This window comes from Aspergillus niger (genome assembly GCF_000002855.4).
Source record: "Aspergillus niger supercontig An08".
Classification (NCBI taxonomy): Eukaryota; Fungi; Ascomycota; class Eurotiomycetes; order Eurotiales; family Aspergillaceae; genus Aspergillus; species Aspergillus niger.
Genome location: NT_166524.1, coordinates 2,334,377 through 2,354,967, shown reverse-complemented (window position 1 = coordinate 2,354,967; position 20,591 = coordinate 2,334,377). Strand labels below are relative to the sequence as shown.

The 20,591-nt window shown below is 48.3% G+C and overlaps 8 protein-coding genes across 8 annotated transcripts, besides 1 other annotated feature; 6 read left to right on the top strand and 2 right to left on the bottom strand.

The window, feature by feature from the left end:
- An08g09930 (uncharacterized protein) lies at positions 1-1,605 on the top strand (the record flags this gene model as incomplete). Its single annotated transcript, XM_059749339.1, has 3 exons — positions 1-91; positions 327-1,063; positions 1,147-1,605. Coding segments are annotated over 3 exons (1,287 nt in total), but the record flags the coding sequence as incomplete, so codon positions are not given.
- Positions 1,606-2,420: 815 nt separating this feature from the next.
- On the bottom strand, positions 2,421-3,036 carry An08g09920 (uncharacterized protein; the record flags this gene model as incomplete). Its single annotated transcript, XM_001393063.1, has 2 exons — positions 2,421-2,852; positions 2,938-3,036. The coding sequence occupies 2 exons, from the start codon at positions 3,034-3,036 to the stop codon at positions 2,421-2,423; spliced, it is 531 nt and encodes a 176-aa protein (XP_001393100.1).
- A 1,324-nt stretch (positions 3,037-4,360) lies between these two features.
- On the bottom strand, positions 4,361-6,123 carry An08g09910 (uncharacterized protein; the record flags this gene model as incomplete). Its single annotated transcript, XM_059749338.1, has 3 exons — positions 4,361-4,722; positions 4,779-4,965; positions 5,104-6,123. 3 exons carry the CDS (start codon positions 6,121-6,123, stop codon positions 4,361-4,363), a joined length of 1,569 nt encoding a protein of 522 aa, XP_059606241.1.
- Positions 6,124-6,905: 782 nt separating this feature from the next.
- An08g09900 (uncharacterized protein) lies at positions 6,906-9,584 on the top strand (the record flags this gene model as incomplete). Its single annotated transcript, XM_059749337.1, has 6 exons — positions 6,906-7,554; positions 7,588-8,443; positions 8,494-9,138; positions 9,192-9,279; positions 9,337-9,450; positions 9,483-9,584. The coding sequence occupies 6 exons, from the start codon at positions 6,906-6,908 to the stop codon at positions 9,582-9,584; spliced, it is 2,454 nt and encodes an 817-aa protein (XP_059606240.1).
- A 587-nt stretch (positions 9,585-10,171) lies between these two features.
- Positions 10,172-10,330: a repeat region (repetetive DNA).
- A 2,112-nt stretch (positions 10,331-12,442) lies between these two features.
- On the top strand, positions 12,443-12,815 carry An08g09880 (uncharacterized protein; the record flags this gene model as incomplete). The annotated part of the gene is made up of 3 exons (XM_059749336.1): positions 12,443-12,608; positions 12,662-12,714; positions 12,759-12,815. 3 exons carry the CDS (start codon positions 12,443-12,445, stop codon positions 12,813-12,815), a joined length of 276 nt encoding a protein of 91 aa, XP_059606239.1.
- A 1,731-nt stretch (positions 12,816-14,546) lies between these two features.
- An08g09870 (uncharacterized protein) lies at positions 14,547-15,490 on the top strand (the record flags this gene model as incomplete). The annotated part of the gene is made up of 2 exons (XM_001393059.1): positions 14,547-14,881; positions 14,950-15,490. 2 exons carry the CDS (start codon positions 14,547-14,549, stop codon positions 15,488-15,490), a joined length of 876 nt encoding a protein of 291 aa, XP_001393096.1.
- A 425-nt stretch (positions 15,491-15,915) lies between these two features.
- An08g09860 (uncharacterized protein) lies at positions 15,916-17,351 on the top strand (the record flags this gene model as incomplete). The annotated part of the gene is made up of 4 exons (XM_059749335.1): positions 15,916-16,216; positions 16,271-16,398; positions 16,459-16,617; positions 16,698-17,351. The coding sequence occupies 4 exons, from the start codon at positions 15,916-15,918 to the stop codon at positions 17,349-17,351; spliced, it is 1,242 nt and encodes a 413-aa protein (XP_059606238.1).
- Positions 17,352-18,865: 1,514 nt separating this feature from the next.
- An08g09850 (uncharacterized protein) lies at positions 18,866-20,432 on the top strand (the record flags this gene model as incomplete). Its single annotated transcript, XM_001393057.3, has 4 exons — positions 18,866-19,048; positions 19,105-19,249; positions 19,301-19,591; positions 19,639-20,432. 4 exons carry the CDS (start codon positions 18,866-18,868, stop codon positions 20,430-20,432), a joined length of 1,413 nt encoding a protein of 470 aa, XP_001393094.1.
- Between the last annotated feature and the right edge of the window lie 159 nt (positions 20,433-20,591).

The following is a 20,591-nucleotide window of genomic DNA, read 5'->3' as shown; positions in this document are numbered from 1 at the left end:
GATCTTTCCGACATCCATGAGAATGGGGTCCATCACCTATACTCAGTTTCCAAACCACGCTCCGGACCGCAGTGGAGCAGAGAAGCCAGCAGTATGAGAACATCTATTCAATCGCTGTGAGATGGGAGCTGGATGATACAAATGCCCACGAAGATACAGAGCGCTTCCAAGATATGCTACAGAGCCTCGATACTGGACCAGCTGAAGTTTTGGTTCTTCGGTCCGATGATAAAATGCCTGAATTCACATTGGTAAGGGCTTGGATCAATTTTTCCACCCAAGCGAGACTCACCCCGGAACGCAGCTTGATAATCTTCATTATGCAGGCCATGGAGCATCTAAGGACGGGTCTTTTACCATTACGGATAACAGGATGGAATCCAAGACCATCAATTTCCAAAATACTATCCTCGATGAGGTCAAGAACCCGGCCAGATTCATTAATACTGATTTTCTGTTCATCTTTGATTGCTGTTTTGCTCATTACGCAACTCGAGCACCAGAGACTACTCGAAATATTATTGAGATTCTTGCAGCAACAAGCTCAGAGACAGTTGAAGCAAGAGGCGCAGCAGATAACACCTTCACTGCAAAGCTGGCTAACGAGATTGCTCGCAGGCAGAGAGCGAATCATGACAGTGTTGATTTTGCTAGCGTATTCCAAAGCATTCGCGCTCGATCGACGGTTAGGGTGACACCCACGCATGCCTTGCTGGTTGGTGCAGCTTCAGTTACTTTACCACTGAACGGACATAAATTGGTAGACCCGCAAGCTATCCCTGCGGATTACACGGCTCTTTTCAGTGTCAATGTCTCAAGGGATGTCACAGCTCAAGATATGAAAGAGCTCGTCGCATGGATGCGGGGGCTACCACCGTTTGCGGGATTAAAGATAGAGAGTGTCTATCGCACTCAATCAACGTGCTTTATCCTGCATGCTGCACTTTCAGTCTACGCCAAGTTACACAGTATGCAAGGATACACTCTGATTGCAGAAAATCCTGGTCCGCGGCTAAATCATCTTCTGCAACTTGAGCCGTCCGAAGAACCTACTCAATCGCATGTACACTTGAGGATATGTTGACCTGTGTACGTTTATTCTTGTTGAAATGCATACATACTAAGAAAACACAAAAAACAAGCTAGATAGAGAGAGAGAGAGAGAGAGAGAGAGAGAGAAGAAGAAGACAGTACAGTATATTATCTACCATGGAAGATCTATGTTTTCTCCGCAAGTGTCAATTAGAGGCATCTAAAGAGTATACCAAGAACGAGACAAAGCTCTTTGAGCAGTCATATAAGTCGTTCCCTTTTTCACTTGCATCGGAACTAACAGAAGAGTTCCGACCCTCTGGATCCAGATATCCAGATCCATCTTATATAGGACTGCCGGTAAATTTACGTCATAACGATAGTTGCTTGTTAATGCACAGGTTTTACATATTATTCTACAGAGCTCATAAAAGGAAAGATAAAATCAAAGGGGAGGTTGCGTGGCCATACAACTCAACTCAGAATGCAGGAATATCTAAGCGAGCCGCTGCCGACGCCGAACGACATCCCGCAGGGCTCGCCTATCGCGCCTATCCTATTTCTGTTGTTTAACGCCCCTCTCCTCCGGGCCTGCTCTTTGAAGGCGCAGGAGAGTGACTGTTGCAGCTGCGGGGATGGGTCCCAGACTTCGAAGGACGTGCTTTTAGAATGCACCCGCTTTGTAGAGCTGCGCAATCAGATATCTGATTAAATTACCGCATGCATGGATCTGTGGGCTAAGATGACTGATTATAATTCGCTTACATTAGACCCGCAGGCGATACCTAATATTGCTGAACTTATATTATAAACAGGCTTGCTCAGGTCATTTAGTCAAGTTAAGCTTGATCCTGATCCTGATCCTGATTAAAGCCAGGAATACGTAGATCTCAGGGCTATGGGTATAGATGCTGGAGATGCTGGATAGAAGAAACTAAATATATCCTGGATTAAGTTATCTAGAAAAAGATATATAACCAGAAGAAATGAATATATTAGAAGCAAGCATATGGGAGAAGAATAGAGAAAATAGACTTACAGATAACTAGTCAGCCAGTTACAATACTTATCTATATATTTATATTACTGTATAACTTCTTCTGCTTTATCTCTGCTGTTTTCTCTAGTTATATCAAGCTACAGCGAAATCTTCCTACGGTGTAGCATGCATTGTTTAATGTCTTTACTGCGATTTTGAGATATTTAACGGCGTTTGGGATCATATTCCTGCTTTAAACGGTAAAGCGCCTGCATAGCTAGCATCTTAGATAGCGGGCTTGATCAGGTGTTATACATGTATGATCCTACTTGTGCAATTCCGCTCTCATAGCAACTTCAACCATCCTCGACCATAATGCCCTCCATTAAACAACTAAGAACTAAGAATTCTACGCATCCTTCTCATCCGGCCGTCTAATCTTCTGAAAATCCCCCGTATGGTATAAAACCTCCGGCTCAAGCACCTGAATTCGCCACTGCCCATCCACCTTAACATACGTCTGCTGCATCCAGCTCCTCCCATCTGACGTTTCATCGATCTTGCACAGAACAGGGCGTGTCTTATCCTGGCCTTCAACCCACCGTCCGTGGCTCGCTAGTTGCTGCCATTGTACGACGATTTTCTCCTCCGATGCGAACTTGAAGTATGGTGCTCCGAGGAGATGCTGCGTCGCCAGAGCCTTGTTGCCGAGGTTTGTTGGGTTCAGCCATTTCTCCACAAAGTCGTCGGCTTCGTAGGTCTCCCGGGTGACGTGGGGAAGGACTTTGTTGTAGTCGACTATGACGGTGGGGGCGAGGGCGGCGCGGAGGCGGGTTTTATCCTGAATTCAAAGAATGTCAGTCGTTTGTACTCTGATGGTATTGTGATAAGCTGGAAGTGAATCATTAGAAAACACTAGTCTTTACCTTGCGATCATACCCATCAGCAAATGTGCGCGCACATTGGCAGATGGCGATGTAATCCTGGAAGGTGAGGGAGGAGGGAATGTATATTTCGAATGTCATTTTCTTGTTCAGGGTCAGATGGATTTAATCTTGATGATTACAAAATGGCGGATTTCGTTGTTTTTCAGGAATGACATGAAGGAGGCTCTCACTCAAAGAACCATCTAAATAATCACCTGATGTTGTCCACGTCGGGCATTGAGGAGGGAAGAGGCGGGGCTTGCAGCTGAGCTTGGCCTTCCTTTAAAGTGCATGTTTCGGCTCCATCATCGTGTTTGTCGGGTACTCCTGCGTTTAATGCATTTGACAACCAACGAATGAGATAGAAACATAGCTCTAGCTCTATGCATAATGAATCGTAATGTCTTCTACCTAGTCCTCCTGGAGATCTTTATCACTCTATCCCACGTGACCCGACACATTCTTATGATGATAGGTCAGCATGGTATACTATAAAGTACATGAAAATAATACACAGCCATAAGAAGTTCTCCTTCATGGTCCGTGAGGTATAGCGCACGGCTCGATCCGGCTACGTGCGTGGATGGTGGACCGAGCACCAGCGTTCGTCCCGAGAAGTTACCTTATCATCGATGTCGACAGTATACGATCAGCATTTCTTAGCGGGAATGTCTTTGATGGGTCTAATGGTCCAGAGATAATAGGGAATGGAAGAAACAAATGGGAGGGCACCCAAATCCAATGTTTCACCAGTTTTGAAGATAGACTTCTACGACACAACACCCGCATACTGATAAGCTGATAAATAGAAATTGTCTCATACCTCCTTACTACCCTATCCAGCTGTCGGCCTCGCAAGGCAAAACTACGGTACTCATCACAGATTCTGGAAACACGCCGCTGCATCGGCCTCGCTGAACACGCATTGCGAGTCTCTGCGGGTGAATGTTAAGGATCAAGAGAGCGGGTGGTGGTGGTGGGGTTAACAAGGCTGAGGTTGAGCTTGGTTGAGATGAGTAGAAGCAGCAGGATGCTGTGAAGACGATGCACAAGGCCTCCTCTCTCGATATTTACTTTCCACACCATAGTCGTCGCAAGTTCTGGACCCCCATAAACTCGTGGGTAGTCTTCACTCGGGCCTCGAAAGCATCCGACACTCAAGTGACGCCAGGTTTCCCGCCACAGTCATAGATATAATTTTCATCTCGACGGTGTCTCTACATACAAGCATAGTAAACAACGTAACCTTCTAGATACATTTGAGATTCTATATAGATGTACGATCGTTGGGTCGAACTTGAAGGTGAACACCCACGAGGGAGCTTCAAGTCCATACCCCGATCGCAACCCCCCGGGGATTTACTTGATCTGTTCACCACTCATCTTTCGTTGTTTTCATAGGTATGGAACAGCTACCGGGTCCTCACGTCCTGGTGGGAAACTGTCTGACATTCAGCTCGCTGAGGTCGGTACGCTTCGCCTCCAACAACCGACACACATCGTCAAGTTGTGCCTTCAAGCCATTGATCTCCTGCTGTTGCAGGAGCAACGACTCCCGGCACACGACCAGATGGGAGCCTTGATCTTTGGCAATAGACTCGAGGACCTTGACAATGCGCTCTTGAGATGAGGATGGAATGGGTGTGAATTGCCGAATAATGTAACGCAGTAGGATTTCAAGGTCGGGACGGAGCGCCCCAACCCAAGTACCCAGCGTTCCCAGAATAGAGATGATATCTGCAGAACCCATAATGTCAAAAGCTTGGACACGTACGGAAGTACTAGCTGATAACGTTCAGAATTGAGTTCCGTGGAGAGAGGAGAGGAAAACTAAGACGAACATGGGGGGCATGCGGAAGATACTCGTTGGCCTTCGCCATGGGTAGTTTCCATTCTGGGCAGGAGCGAGGTTCTTTCTGGACTTGGTGATTGTCCATGGGAGCAGGGGGAACATTTGAAAAGGAGCTCTGAGCCTTTTATTGTGATAGAACAATCTTGCTTAGGAGCTTGGCTAGCGTTGTTTTTCAACTAGCGATGGAATAGATAGTACATAGATCCCGAGTACCTCCACATTGCCCAACGGTATCGTCTCGCCATCAAGTATGATCTGTTTCGCGGTGTAAGGTCACTGGATTGATCAGAGGTTCCACAAAACAGTCGACGCACCTCCCCCGTGCTCGACATGGCGTCAGCACGCTCGTATATAGGTTCTATCATGGAATTAAAAGTAGCTTTCTTCCACTTCGGATCCTCAATATCCATTCCAGCTCCAAGGTCTAGCCATTTGGTGATTACCACTGCCTTTCCATCCCCGCCACAGTCTCGAAGGGCAATCTGGAACTCCACTCCACAATGAGAGCACCGCATATACCCCTCTGCGATGGATGCCTCATCCCAGCAGAATCCCCGTTGCCGAATGGCAGATTGGATAACATCCCCAATCTTCCCACGCCCAGCACTTAGCCAGTTGCAAACACTCAACTTGGCGAGTACTGAAATAAGAACGTCGAGGTCGTTATCCGAGACCATCTCTAGATCATGAAAGAGAACCCAGTGCTGTGGTTGCAGCACTAGCGATGGAATTTGGCGAGCTCCGGCAGGTGTACAGACGCGTCCTTCCACTGATAGCAGTGTCGTTATTGCGGGTTGTTGAGGATAATCAACCACCTCGGTGTAGGCCAAGGACTCTGCGTTGATGCCGTATCGGCCGCCACATTTGTAGTTCTGCAGGACAGCGGCCAGGTGGCAGTGACGGAAGTCGTAATGGGTGGGTAGGCAGTGGACAGATACTATCCACCTAATCCAAGGTTGTGGACCATTTTCGTGTAATATTCCTAGGTCTGGGCACGCATGGTGAAGAATTCTAGAACTTGCTGGATGGAGGACGTCAGTGATAGGATGCAACTTGGCGCAGTAGTGGCAGCAGAACATTCGGGGGGAGTCTCGGATCAGCCTTGTCAGGACTAAAAGCGCTAGGGACCTGTCTCGGGTTTGCTTGAGGTCGTAAAAGCTTGTTGTGAAATGGTTCAGTGTTCGGCTGCATAGCCTGAGGCAGATAATGTCAGCGGTTGTGAGGAAGTTATTGATGTGGAGTAATAGTTCGCGAGGAAGGAGTTCCAGGTTCGAAAGCTGCTTTTGGCGTGGGTTTTGTGAAAACAGACGAACGATCCAGTCTATTATGGTCATCTTGAAAGTGCAGAGTGGTTGTCCAAGAAAGGTTGGAAAATTTCTGGGTGTAACAGTCCCTGGACCGTCATGTCATCGGCATAGGCGGAACATAACCCACGGTACCTACACGTGGTCTCCTGCCTATTTCTCGCAATTTGGAAACTGCGCTAGATCTCAAAGGGGTGCGAGGAATCTTGTTCTTCTTGCCTAGAGACAAAAACGCAAACAACATAAACGGTTTCCTTGTGGTCGCATACCCGACTAGTCCATTCCCAGCGTGGTTCAATCATGACTTGCGTAGATATTATATAGGTGAGTCATAGTATTCAGGTGTATATGCTACCGAGCAGGCAAATTTAGGTGAGAAAAGTGTGAATATAAGGGCTCTACTCGGGGTGGAAGGTGAAGGTTATGTCGGACAAGACTGATTAGGTGCTTACTAGCGATTCATAGGAAGCGAAGCGAGCACGAAGATGACTGGCCTTCCCCTTCCAGCCTGATCTCGCTACTTGCCAAGCCAGTCGGCATTTCCGAGGGTGTCAAATCCACTCAGGGTGTGTTGGACCCGCCAAATAAGATTCGCTAAAGCCACAGCCTCGCCAACCCGTCCCTGAGTGATCCACTCAGCTGAGAGAGGCTCATCCGCGCATCCTGGCCGAAGTTTATGCTCCAGAACACCGGACTCTTTTGGGACTCAGCGACGTGAGGCTTGTAAATCATAAGAGTAGATAGACCCTGCATATCCGTCCCCAGTCTCTTTTTCTTTCTTGTGTAACTGACTCTAATAGTCAAGTCACATCATGGGGTCCGATGACACCGCTTTACGCGGAGAATATATTCCGTTTCAGACTATGAACGATGATGACAATTCGGCCGATTATTCACATAGAACGTCCCGCCCCTTATCCCGAAGCCTGAAGCACCTGGTCCCGATTGTTCTACTATATTGTTCGCTCCTCATCTTCTCATGGACCGTGACGTGCATTCTTACCCACCGGCCTCTCCTCTATCACCATTCAACGCCGACATGGGAAAGCGCGCGACAGCTGACCTGCGCGTCTCAAACGGTCCTGGGCGTCACCGACTCGGACGCAAGAGCAACATTTTCTTGCAGTCAAAGGGAAGTGACCAAGGTCACCCTCACCGCTGCGGTTATTGCTGCTACACGCCGCTGGAGGTTGGCCGCTCGGGTCATCAACTCCGTCATGGCGGTCCTAACCATCCCGTTCTCTTCGTTTATTGCCGCCCGCGCCGCTATAGTTTACGGCCAGGCTGCTGGGAATAAACGGACATTCAGTCTTCGGAAACTACTTGCGGTGGCTGATCGAGGATGGTGGAATCCCTTCATCCTTGCCCGACTGTTTTCTGCTGGGGGTCGGCGGCGGTTGGGCAGTCCGCTCCTGTACTATGCATTTCTTGTTTGCGCTTTAGGTATGAGACATGATGATAGTATGTGGGCCTTGCTGATAAAAAATTGCTTAGGTGGTCTAAATTGGCCGTTACAGCAACTGCTCGTGTCTGAAGTCACCATCTTGGTAGAGAGTTTACCATCCAAGGTCACGCCGCTGGTTTCTGACGCCGACATCACCGGCTTGTCTCAAGTGAAGTCAATCGAGACGGTTGGGGATACTAGGCCATTGATCCACTACGCTACTCAGTACGACTCTCAGCCTAATATCTGGCGGACACCTGACTCGATCTGTAATGCATCTATGAGCTGGGCATATTCTTGTGTGGGTAACTCGGACCAAGCCGGAACTGCTACGCATTTCAATTCCCTCCGCGGCAACAGTTCATTTGTCTCCGTCCCTGTCAATTCCGCCACGACGGGAATAATCAGCAATCATGCCTTTCGATTTAATACGTCAGTTGCCTCAGAAGAAGTGTCAGAAGAGGCCTATCCCGACAACTGCGGCGGACCAGGGTCTTTTTCTGCCTCAACGCTTGCCAATTTGTCGGCTTTGGATGCTTCCTACGGTGTCCCGAGCTCTGCCAACGGCATGATGGAGGTAAAGGTGTGCGCGCTGGGCGATCTGCAGACTTTCCCGTGGAACCTCACCCGGAACCGCCAGGATATTGCCGAGGAAGCATACATTCACTTCAATTCGGTGGCCATGAGCTTCCTCACCAATGGATCCCGGATAGCCAGCTGGACACAGCGCATTCGTGCGAATACGACGGCGGGTTATTTCATGCTCCCCAATTATATGAACAACTACCAGACAGGGCCCTTGTTAGAGACATTCGATCTTGCAACTAGTTTTGATCCGGAGAATGTCATTGTGGATCAGAAGGAGAGTACGGATGTGCGAGCTTTTGATAACTCACATGTTCTGGGGTAAAGACCCACAATTATTTTTGTCGTGATGATCTTCTAACATGGCTTAGATATGGTTATCCCGACCCCACTCCCGTCAGTTCACCAGCTCTTGGCCCTTTGCTCACAGCCACCAAGGCCCTCTTTGGCCCGTCCACCTTCTTCGCCAATCGCGCCAACTCAACGCCTACTCTACCGAACATTACTTCCTTGTCGTTAGACGAGTGTTCCGAGCCAGTTCCATTTACATATCTCTCCAACACCAACACCGAAGATACTACCTCCTGGCGATACGCGACTCTTAAGCCCTGTGCCTCGGACACCAACTCCACCTACTTCAACGACCTGGCCGCCTGGCTTGGTCAGCTCTTTGCGAACTATGACGACCCTCAGACCACGTCTGTCTTCACCCAAGGAGCCTTCTTTGCCAACAAGGCCAATCTGGGCCGCGCCTCCACTCAGCAAGCTTACCGCCGGATCCTCCTCAAGGATGACGGAACCTCTGTCGAGATTTTTGCGATTCGACCATGGGCGATCGCATTCCTTTCTACCGTCATCGGCCTGCATCTTGTCGGACTCGTGATTTTGGCCTTCTATGCGGGGTTGCACCCGACGTGGACGGAGTCCTTTGATGCGTTTGCCATGCTGAGGATCGGGGCCCAGCTAGCAGAGCGGAAGGATGTGAGAGCTCAAATGCCGCTGCTGGGGAATGCGCAGTAAGTTGCTTGCTAGTTAATGGTAATTCAGCGACTAACACGAGTGGCTTTAGAATGGAAGATACTGCCATCTTGGACTGTACGAACGGAATTATTGGGGAGGATATCGGTGCAGTGGAGACTGAGAATGTCGGCCGCCTGGTAGTTGGTGGACAGGGACAGGTGAAAAAGGGCAAACGCTACCTCGTGTTTCAGTAGCCATGCTCCACTGTGTGGAATTCATCCTCTCTCCCAATATGCAGCATATTCTCAACGACAGCTTTAGCCAACCACTATGGGTGCGCTGATCAACGAAGCCGCGTATCAGTTTGTGTATGTTACACTACTATGCGTGCGTGGCCCAGTCATCCATGAAGCAACCTGGACGTCATCATGTCCCTTGTCTCTCACCAGAACGGCCCGAGACAGGCAGTGAGTTGCTTCATTCATGCGCCATTACGCATTGAAACCGAAATCCATCCAGGGATCGCATCCATGCACCAAATATCGACAGACTCTCGGAAGAATCTGTCTAGGCCCATTAACCAACTTCCGCATCGGCAGTATAATATCATCACATCAGGGGAGGAATCAATACTGGGAAGCTATTGATAAAAAGGAGGCAGTGGAGAGCATCAAAGGTTTTCTCGAACTTTCATATAGACATCTTCAATAGAAGCATTTCTCCATTTCAAACCACACGCCATTGATGTGATGCTCTAGAAACAGGCGGATTCACTGTACCACGCATTGGTCGCATATGAGTTGCTTTTTCGTCACTGGCTATTTTTCCAAATCGGAAGTATTTCTCACGATCGCTCATTGAATCGCCATTCTTACTCCTCCACACTAGTGCTTATACCCTACCCCGATCCAGTTCATCAATTAATGCCCATCGACTCCCCTGTGTCCTTCGATTCTCCGTCCGTGCATAATCCTTTTAGTCAAGTTCCTTCTTCGTTGCTCTTCCTCCTCATGCTAAACGTGAACGATAGACGAATACCAATATTCTTTTCCCTCTCATGCGCAACAGAAAAAAAAGAGAAATAATAAAAATAATAATAATAATAATAAAAATAATAATAATAATAATAATAATAATAATAATAATAATAATAATAATAATAATAATAATAATAATAATAATAATAATAATAATAATAATAATAATAATAATAATAATAATAATAATAAAAATAATAATAATAATAATATTGGAGAATAGGGACAGGAAAAAGTAAAGATAGAAAAAAGAAAAGCATGAAAAGATAAATGCACGCCACAAAAGGCAAGGAGACCAAGCAACTTAGACAGAACTGAGTTCTGGCCCCCACGGCCCACCGCATGTTCTCCACAGGGCCATAAACCGCCGCACCAAAATCGGTCTTCCAGCAGGTCCTACTCCGTATCCGAGCTCCGTTTCCCCGTGCCAACTCATCCCTGATCGGCAGAAGATGAAACAACTTCCCAACCAGTTCTAGCTCTACCACAGCCACAACTGATGTATCAAGGTTTACCTTACTGCATGAAAAGAATATTCAGCCTCAATGCCTATTCTGCTTTTGTTCATCTATCTCAAAGCCATTTGCTATTAGGATATTGCCCCGTAGCATTATCCTCATGCAACAGCATTGCCCTGCATCATGTGCTTTCGTCCAACTAGTGCTTCGCCTACAGCACATATCATGACCTTCTCAAGTCAATATGTAACTATGTGAAGTACCAAAAGCTGATGTAAGCAGTGACGGTGGCTATACCATCGATATATTCCCACCTGAAGAAAATCAAGGTGAAGCTGCAGATCGGTTCATCAAATGATATGGGACGCTTTTCGGTAGAATCCACTTCGTCTTCAGGAAGCACTTCGAGGAATCTTCGTGTCAGCGTCTGTCATAGGTTCTCATTGGAAGAGACATGACTTGATTGTATGGCACATTCTCGCCCGCTATTTTGAAGGATGGGTAGCCCTTGCATGATGCTGATGGTTGCACATGATAAGCATGTGTCTATGGTTACATCTGTCTGTTGCCTCTTAAAGAGGGGTTGAAGGTCAATAAGGAACAGACAACCGACGCCACTGGATTGGGGAAGTCATACGACGCTACCACCTGTGACACGCGGCTCCAAGACGTAGAAGTCAAGGTTCGATATGTGAGGGGCTATTAGTGATTCTTCACTAACTTCATAGGTGACACTTCAATGTCCAATCATGGCAACCACGGGATTTCGACAGTCATAATACCAAACGGTTGGTGGAAGGACATGCTGGACAGAGTAACCGTAAAGGAGTCTTAACTGGGCTGCGTGATGTGAACCGAGTCAAGTCTTTCATTGAACCAAGATGCCATACGTGGAGGTCACCCGCCAACAGATTCTTCGACCAGGCTAGCATTGTACGTCTCAGGATAATGCAGTCAGGATCCTCGCGTAAGCGGGCGTATCCTTATGCTCGTGATAACCTTCTACGACCATCTGCAAGGGGTAGGACGCACCCCGCTCTTCGCCAGCGGGGTTGGAATGCATCAAAGGTTGTTTCTGTTGCCCTCGCATAGTGCTTTTGTCCGAAATATTTCGGTATGACTCACATGAAGAGTATGGTGAGGCTGTGTATTTGGCGAGATGAAAGTACTGACTAGTGAACGGGTAGTGAAAATGTAAAGGACTGCAAATGGATGTCAAATACTTGCCATAGATGTGTTAAGATCTTGCTTGGAATGTCCATACCACCTTATACATATTCATTTGCAAGTTGCTATATCATGCTAAACAGCCTGATTCACGCTTGCCATGGGTGTATGTCTGTCCTTCAGACTCTTCCAAAACATCTACCGTGATAATAGACTAGTCTATATTCGTTCTGCAAGAGATCAAGATTTTGAAGGTAGCACAAGGTAGGGTTTGCAAATAGTGTCTGTAGGCCATCCTGCATGAAGAGCGCTTCAGAGCAATCTAGACCTTCTTCGTAGTCTTAAAAACCTCCGAGCATAGTCGAAGTTGAGTCAGTTGACAAAATACATGGCAATAGCCAACGCAAGTATAGGCTGCACCAAGCCAATGTTTTGCAGGTTATCCTCCACATCCCGCCTGTAATGAGAGGCTAGATGGTCTATCGGATTACTGGATCAACATTACGTCTCAAGTATGCAAATAGGGCGTATATCCCAATTAGCAAGTCGAAAGAATTATCTAAATTGGGACCGAACTCAAGGGTGAAAGGGATATATAAACCATCGAAAGTCCCATTCTTCCTCCTGAAGTTTTCTATCATCCCAACACACTGCACATTATCACATCTCAAGAAAAAAAAAAATTCAGACCCGTCACAATGAACTTCACTCATATCCTTGCCGTTCTCGCGACCATCGGTCTTGCCAGTGCTGCACCAGCCAATAGTGATCCATCGCAATGCACTACGGCTCAGGCCAACTCTTGCTGCACCAGCTTGACCAACGGCATCTTGAACGTGAACGTGCTTCCAGCACTTTGTGTCCGTAAGTAATCAAACTATCCTGTGGAATCTTCGCCTTTGCTAAGAATCATCCAGCCCTCGTTGGAAACTGCAACAACCAGGCCGCTTGCTGCGAGACTAATGGAATTGTAAGTGACATTATAGCAGTTCTTCTTTTTTTACCTTTTTGCAGCCAGATACTCATGGTTGCTCACAGGGTCTTCTGAACTGCCTTACCGTCCAGGTCTAGGTGATAAGATGGTTGGATACGACCATCCATCAACATGCGGCCTACATTGACATGATTGGGTCTTTGTTTTGTTTATTGTTTTGAAGGAAGTTATGCGCACGATGCATCGTTGTATGGATACACTCTTTTGACACATAACTGGGCCCAGACCAATATATGAATATAAGTTATATTCATCGATCTAACGAACCTCAAAATTTTATGTCCGTTAATATGTAGACTTGAGATGAGGTAGATCTTAGATAGTAGCCTTCAGCCAGGATATAACTGTTGGTCGATCATGGCGGGTATGCAGATTCGAGCTTTTCTTTACTAGTAAGCAACCAGTGTTAAACAGGGTAGTCTTAGGGTGATATAAGGATACATTGGAATCATTATCTATTGACACATGAAGAGACAGAAATACATGTTTGATATTTGATATTAGCTGATACTCGGGTTATTCAATTATCCCACATTAATGATGACACGACCCCACCATCCACGAGAATGTCATTCCCTGTAATGAAAGACGATTCGGGACTAGCCAAGAATGCCACAGCAGTCACAACATCCTGCGGCGTGCCCACACGACCAACAGGACTCATGGCAATAAACTTCCCAGCTGGACCATTGATCTCCTTCCTCACAGTTCTTGTAGAGATAACCCCGGGCCTAACAGTATTGACTCTCCCCCCAACGCGTCCCCATGCTTTAGCTGAAGCCTGAACGCGAAGTATATTTCCGCGCTTCGACAGACCATGCGCCCGTGGCGGTCCATGAGGATCAGCCGAATCGATCTTCAAAGCAGGGTGCTCTAGCAATTGATCCCTGGCGCTGTCGCAAGATGACGCTCTAACTCCGCTGGCAAGCCTGATCCCATGTGACCGGGCATACTGGCTATGCAGACCATACTCATTCCAGACTGCGCCACCTCTAAGAAAGCATCAATAGCATTCGCAGTGCCGAGAAGATCCACTTCAAGGATTTTTTGTGCACTACCTGCGGATGGTGACAGCCCGGCTGTGTGGATGACTGCTTCGATGGGGCCCTGCGATGCAGCAGCCTGTGCAAAGCAGCTCACAGATGCATAGTCGGATACATACACTCGGAATGTTTTTACATTGTAACCGTCGTCTGTCAAGGTTTTCTGGGCTGTGGAGAGAATCTCATTGGAGAAGTCGGCGATGCATAGTCGGCGGCCAGCACCAAGGCGTCAAGCGATGACCAAGCCCATGCCTCCGCATCCGATGACGACGATATTTTTTGTGGACATAATTTGGGTGCGATGTGTACCTTGTAATGGATAGAAGCGCGATGGTGCGGTAGCTGAGATTTCAACGGCTTTATATGCATGTGCTAGATGTGGGTTCAGATTACGAATTTAGAGACACGACTGCCCTGTGGAGAATACTGCTTTTACATATCTGATGCTGAATACTGTTCAGACGAGTGGACCCTCCATATTAGCAACTGAATGCCTTCATAGGCACACATCTTTAGTGCCGATCATCAATCGTGGATCCGAAGCCGAATACGAATAAGAGTTATAGTCGGAAATGGCAAAGAGCCCGAATACGAACCCGAGCCCCTTTCATAACCGGAACAAACTAATCCATCTGATTTTATCCACCTGTTGCATAAGAGAACTGCATAAATATCTCCATCCGACATGTTTCCGTCTCAATTTCCAAGATTCTCTCATCAAGGAAATTCTCCTCTTCTTTCTATGACACTCTCTCGTTCGCGAATATGACTGTATCTAAATCCAATCTTCAATCCTCGGTCGGAGTTGGGCGCGATATCGCGACAACACTGAACTACATAATCCCGCCTGGCCGTGACGGGTTGAAAGCAATCGATGCCGGTATACCCGATGCCGAACGGCGCAATGCTAAACGCGAGGGTATCACGGATGTGAGAGACGTTGTGATCAAAGATATCCGCGGTAGAGAACAAGAATTCACCTTGGATGTCCAAGGCTTCCAATATGTCAAACATGAGATTACTGGGGTCACGAATTGGCATGACCCAGCTCAAATAAAGCAAATCATTCAGCCCGCTACGGAAGAGCTAGTTAAGCGACTGTGAGTGCCTCACCCAAACTTCAAAGTTAGCGGGCAAATGAACTTTGTTTCTCTGACCATATTTACAGAACTGGCGCATCCGAAGTCGTTGTGTACCTCACTCGAACCAGATTCGAGGGTAATAAAAACGGAGAGCAAATGAGTACCATGAATTCTCCATCGCATGGTGTTCACTCAGACATGACGCAGGCATCTTGTCGAACTGTATTGAAGGATGTCTTGAGTGAAGATGAGATCGAGCGACTCCTGAGCTATCCCTATGTCGTTGTCAATGCCTGGAGGCCAATCGATACAGTTCGGAGAGATCCTCTTGCATTGTGTGATTGGCGATCCGTTGACCCTGCTTCAGACATTGTCCCAGATCGCAGAATTGTTTCCGGCGATGTAGTCGAATTTGGGTTGCCCGTCTACAATGAAAAGCATGATTGGTATTATCTGAGCGAACAGCAGCCGGATGAGCCGCTCATCTTCAAGCAGCTGGGTAGTGATGTGGCGTCTAGCGTGACACTGCTTCACTCTGCGTTTGTCGATCCAGAGCATATCAACGGACCCCCACGGGAGAGTATCGAGATGAAATGCTTTGCGTTTTTCACTGAGCGGACTTCTTAAGCTTTCGGTTAGTTGGATTGTCTTTTGTCGGATAGTTGTGAGAACCCGATCATCAATATGTTTCCGGGATCTAGATCCCGTCCACGACTACACATGCCGATCAAGCAAACCATAGACCGTAGCATGCAACGACCACAGCGTATCGACGCACACGTTCGCTTCACCTTGAAATCTCAATAATCGCCCGCAGAAATGGTATCGAAATCCAGATTCAGAGATTTGCAATCTACATTTGCACTGCCCATCAGCCCACATGCCATGCACTAGAAGATCAGACAGGCTAAACCCGTTTCGGATCCCGACCATCCGCAATCATTTTGGGTTCCCGACACAACCTTCTACTTAAGAAAGCCACGAACTCGTCTGCCCTGCTTTGGAAAAGATACAAACAGTATTAATCACAAGCGGCTTTCCATCACTCCAGAATGCCACCAAACACTCCCGGCCATGCGATTGTTTACGGCGCATCAGGTTTAATTGGCTGGGCGCTAATAAACCAGCTCTTAAGTCCGTACCCTGTCGCTGATACATTCAAAAAGGTCACAGCTGTCACGAATAGACCACTCGATCTCTCTGAGACATACTGGCCAGAGGCAGACTCTCACCGGCCCCGGCTGCAGTTGGCCTCGGGCGTTGATCTTCGCAGCTGGGATCGGGATAGACTGGTGGAGTGGTTGAGGCAGGTTGTTGAGGATAGTCAGGGCGTGACTCATGTCTATTACTTGGGTATAGCTATGTTCGAGGTGGTTGATGAATAGAGAGTTTACTTACAATGAGTAGTCTTCACCGCTATGGACGACGACCTGGAAGAAGTCGCTACCAACCGACGGATGCTGCAGAATGTCATTGATGCTCATAACCTAATCAGTCCCAAATTACAGTTCGTCTCCTTTGTGGGTGGGACACGGGTAAGCATAGTCTATCTATACAACTTGTGTAAGAAACACTTTTGACCAGATATCAACCAGGGATACGGCATCTATTCCCCCGGCGGGACATTCATCCCACCGCTACACGAAGAATTGGTTAACAACCTCCCTCCAGACTACGCCAAGACTGTCGTTTATCCCGCATATCGCGAGATACTCAGTACATCCAGCCAGGGAAGGAATTGGACTTGGTGTGAAGTGTGTCCGGATGCAATTGTTAGTTCCTCCTTCACCTTCATCCTGACGAATGCAACGATTAACTGTAACCGTAATAACAGGTTGGTTTCACCCCCAATGGATCGCAATTCAGTCTGGCATTGCACTGGGCGCAATACTTATCCCTATATGCCTACAATAATGGCATCGGACCACATACTCAGGGAAGCGCCAAGCCAGCTGTAGAGGTCCCGTTCCCCGGATCCATAGCAGGCGCTACGTCGTTATTTACTCCCGTATCCAGTAACCGACTTGCACGGTTCATGATATTTGCATCCTTACATCCAGAGACGTGCGGGGGTGGTCGGCTGTTCAATGTCGCTGACCAGCCGACACCTTGTACGTACGGATCACTGTGGCCTCGGCTGGCAGAATGGTTTGGTCTCGTGGGCGTGCCGCCTGTTGACCCTGCTCCAGAAGGCGAGCATAATAAGCTAAAAGTTGGGGAAGTCCCTGAGCGGGCTTCAACGCTCGCGCCTGGAGAGTATATAACTAAATATCGGGAAATCTTTACCCGTTATGGATGTCCGAAAGCTGTTACTGGCGGGGTCGGAGTGGGGTATCGTCAGTTGGATAGTGTCGGGTATTGGTTAACTTTTGATCGGCAGTTGAGTCTGGAAAAGCTTCAGGAGACTGGCTTTGAGGGGAATCAGGATCCGGTAGAGGGCTGGTTGGAGAGTTTTGCGATGTTTCGCAGGGCGGGGTTGATTCTGTGATGTGGTGCCGAGGATATATACACGGCTTGTTGAAGGGGTTGGGGATTGTAAAAGAAGCGTTTCCTAGTAATTCTGTACTAAAGGTATAAGACTGTACTATAAGCATTGTGTTTGCTTATATATAAGCCGTATTGTTTGACCTGAGTAGCAAAGGTTGTGAACAGGCTTTGGGGATATCTCGTGCAGATTGCTCTCGTTGTTGGTGCCTCAGGCAGACGTAGTCTAAAGTGGGGGTGGCAGGCACAATCAACAGGAACAACGAGGCCAAGAACGCCATGGTCTGGGCATAGATATTGTTACAAATGGTGATAAGAGATTGGAAATTGCGATAAGACGACCAATTTGGGGACCGGAATGAAGGGTTGCCTATGCAATGTAGCTCTTCTTCGAAGCACAACAGCTGAGCTTCCTGAGAACCTACTTGGAGAGATGTCTTTGTTTCCATTCCCATTTGTCATGCGAACAGATGGCACGAGGCGCAATCCCCAATAGGGAGTGCGCACGCGACAGCATGCCCTGAGTTCGATCTGCGATATGCTAGTGCTAAACTGCCCTAGCCGTTCTTGCTCGGGTTCCGCTTAAGCCCGGTGGTTTTGTCGACATAGTGGGCCTGGGTTGGATTCAATTCTTTCCAATGCCCGAGGACAAAGGCTTGATCAAGTGTAGTCAAGCTGAAGCTGATTAAAGTCTCCACTGTGTGCAAAATCTTTCAAGATGTACATGTACATATAGTTTCCGAGGGTATTCGAAGCAGTCTATGCTACCTTATCGGGAAATGCAGTAGATGCCGAGATGTTAGTGCAGAAACCAGTCACATGTGCATATCTGTTAACCACTTGGATTAAGGCAACAGACGGAAGGATCGAGTCCCTCGATACTACTCTCATTGACTAACAACACCCCCGGAGTCCGCCGGAATGCGACCGGGCTGATTGAGGGTATCAGCCTTCCATCTTTGCGCGTTTTATCTCCGCCAGATGAGAGTGGCGGGCACGTGGGATAAGCCGGGCCACATCCACCGGTCCGCGAAGCTTAGCAAGCTTGGTAGAAGGTGAATCCCACAAGGCTGTCTCATTCTGGGTTGAATGGACTGTATAACTGTGCAAGTCATTCGACGTCAAACAGGCACGCCTAGGGGACAGCCATTGTGATTGGGTAGGGAAGAAAGGGTGATGCTTGAAGCCCCGAAATTGAAGCCCCGAAAGGTGGTGGAGAGAGACTCCACCAGTAGACCCAACCGGAGTGGATCAATGGATCATGCACCCGCTTGGTTATCCAAGGATTGTCACTCGCTCCTCCTGCCGGCAGGAACGTGAAGTCAACCCCATTTCTGACTGGTCCGCGGGGTTCATGTACTACTAGTCCGTCCCTGGTAGTAGTATGCTTCCACGGTCGCATCGGCCGATATGCCTCCCAGTAGGCACGAGACACTCCAGGATAAAAGGACGGCATGCCCTGCAACTTGCTTGAATATCCAGGCACCTTCTTCTCACTGCCGCTGAGCACCTCTTCCAATGGCTTCTGTGACTGCGCTTCTCACTTTGGCCGGGCTGGCCGCCGGTGCCACCATCACCACCACGGAGCCTCCGCTCGCTGCTATCCAGAGGGCTCAGGCGACCACGGTGCCCCAGACCTGGACCTCAAATGTCACGGGCAAGTCTTTCGATCGTTTCTATCAGATCTGGCTGGAGAATGTCGTAAGTATTCCGTGCGTCCTCCAATGCTTTGTTGCAATACTCACCGTTAATGCTAGGACTATGTCAATGCTGCGAATGACACCAACCAGCAGTGGCTGGCTAGCAAGGGTATCACTCTAGTCAACTACTACGGCGTTGGCCACACCTCGCAGCCCAACTACTGCGCTTCTGTCAGCGGTGACAACTATGGAATGGACAATGGTAATGCTAATGCATCCTGGCAGCCAACGCAATGCTGATTTTCTCCTGCAGACAACTTCCATAACATTCCTTCCAATGTCTCAACCCTGGCGGACCTTCTCAACCCCAAGGGTATCTCCTGGGCACACTACCAGGAGCACCTGCCCTACCCCGGTTTCCAAGGGTACAATTACTCTAACCAGAGAACTGGCGCAAATGACTACATGCGCAAGCACGACCCATTGGTCATGTTTGACAAGATCTCCAGCAATGACACCGCTTTGCGCCTCATCAAGAACTTTACTAACTTTGAGGAGGATATGAAGAACAAAGTGCTCCCTCAGTGGGCCTTTATCACTCCTAGTGCGTCTTCCCATGCCTCAACATATCTTACCTATTAACTTGGTTAGACATGACGAACGATGCTCACGATACCAACATCACCTACGGATCCAAGTGGCTGCGCAGCTTTGTTGAGCCTCTCATGAACAACACCTACTTCTGGGACAACACTCTGCTGCTGTTGACCTTCGATGAGACCGAGACCTACGGTGTCCCCGAATCGGAGATCTACAACGACCGCAACCGCGTCTTCAGCATTCTGCTCGGTGGTGCTGTCCCTGAGCACCTCATTGGAACCAAGGATGAGACCGTCTACACTCACTACTCTACCCTGGCCACCGTTGAGGCGAACTGGGGCCTTCCTTCCCTGGGTCGCTGGGACTGCGGTGCCAATATTTTCAGCTTCGTTGCTGACAAGGTCGGCTACACGAACTGGGACGTGGACCCTACCCACCTCTACATCAACCAGTCTCTGCCCGGTCCCTTGGAGCAGTGGGGCTACTCCAAGTACCGTGCCAACTGGCCCATCCCTACCACCAACGACACTTGCTCTGCCGGTAACGGTATCTTGCAGTCCGTCATTGACGCCTACAAGGGCCAGAACCCAACCTACAACTACACTGCTCCCTTCCCGTACGATGCTTCGTACGGCTTGGATGTGAACATTCCCTACAGCCGCAACGGCACTACCTACGTGTCTGGTGTCAATACCACCGGTGTTGTAGGCTATGATACCAACACCACTACCTCCTCCTCCAGCTCGGCATCCTCTTCCGCTGCCGTCAGCGCTGGCTCGGCCATGACCATGCCTGCTGCTGGCTCAGTGGCTGCTATCTTTGCTGCTGTCGTGGCATTCTTGTAAATGGTTTGTGTGATGTAGTGATGATTACGCGAATGCCTGCCGGCAAAAATGTTTATGTTAATACTTCGATGATTTATACCACTCCTGCCACGAACCATGAGTGATGTTAGATGTCATCTCTGGATGATGATATGACCCAATGCTATGTATATACACTAC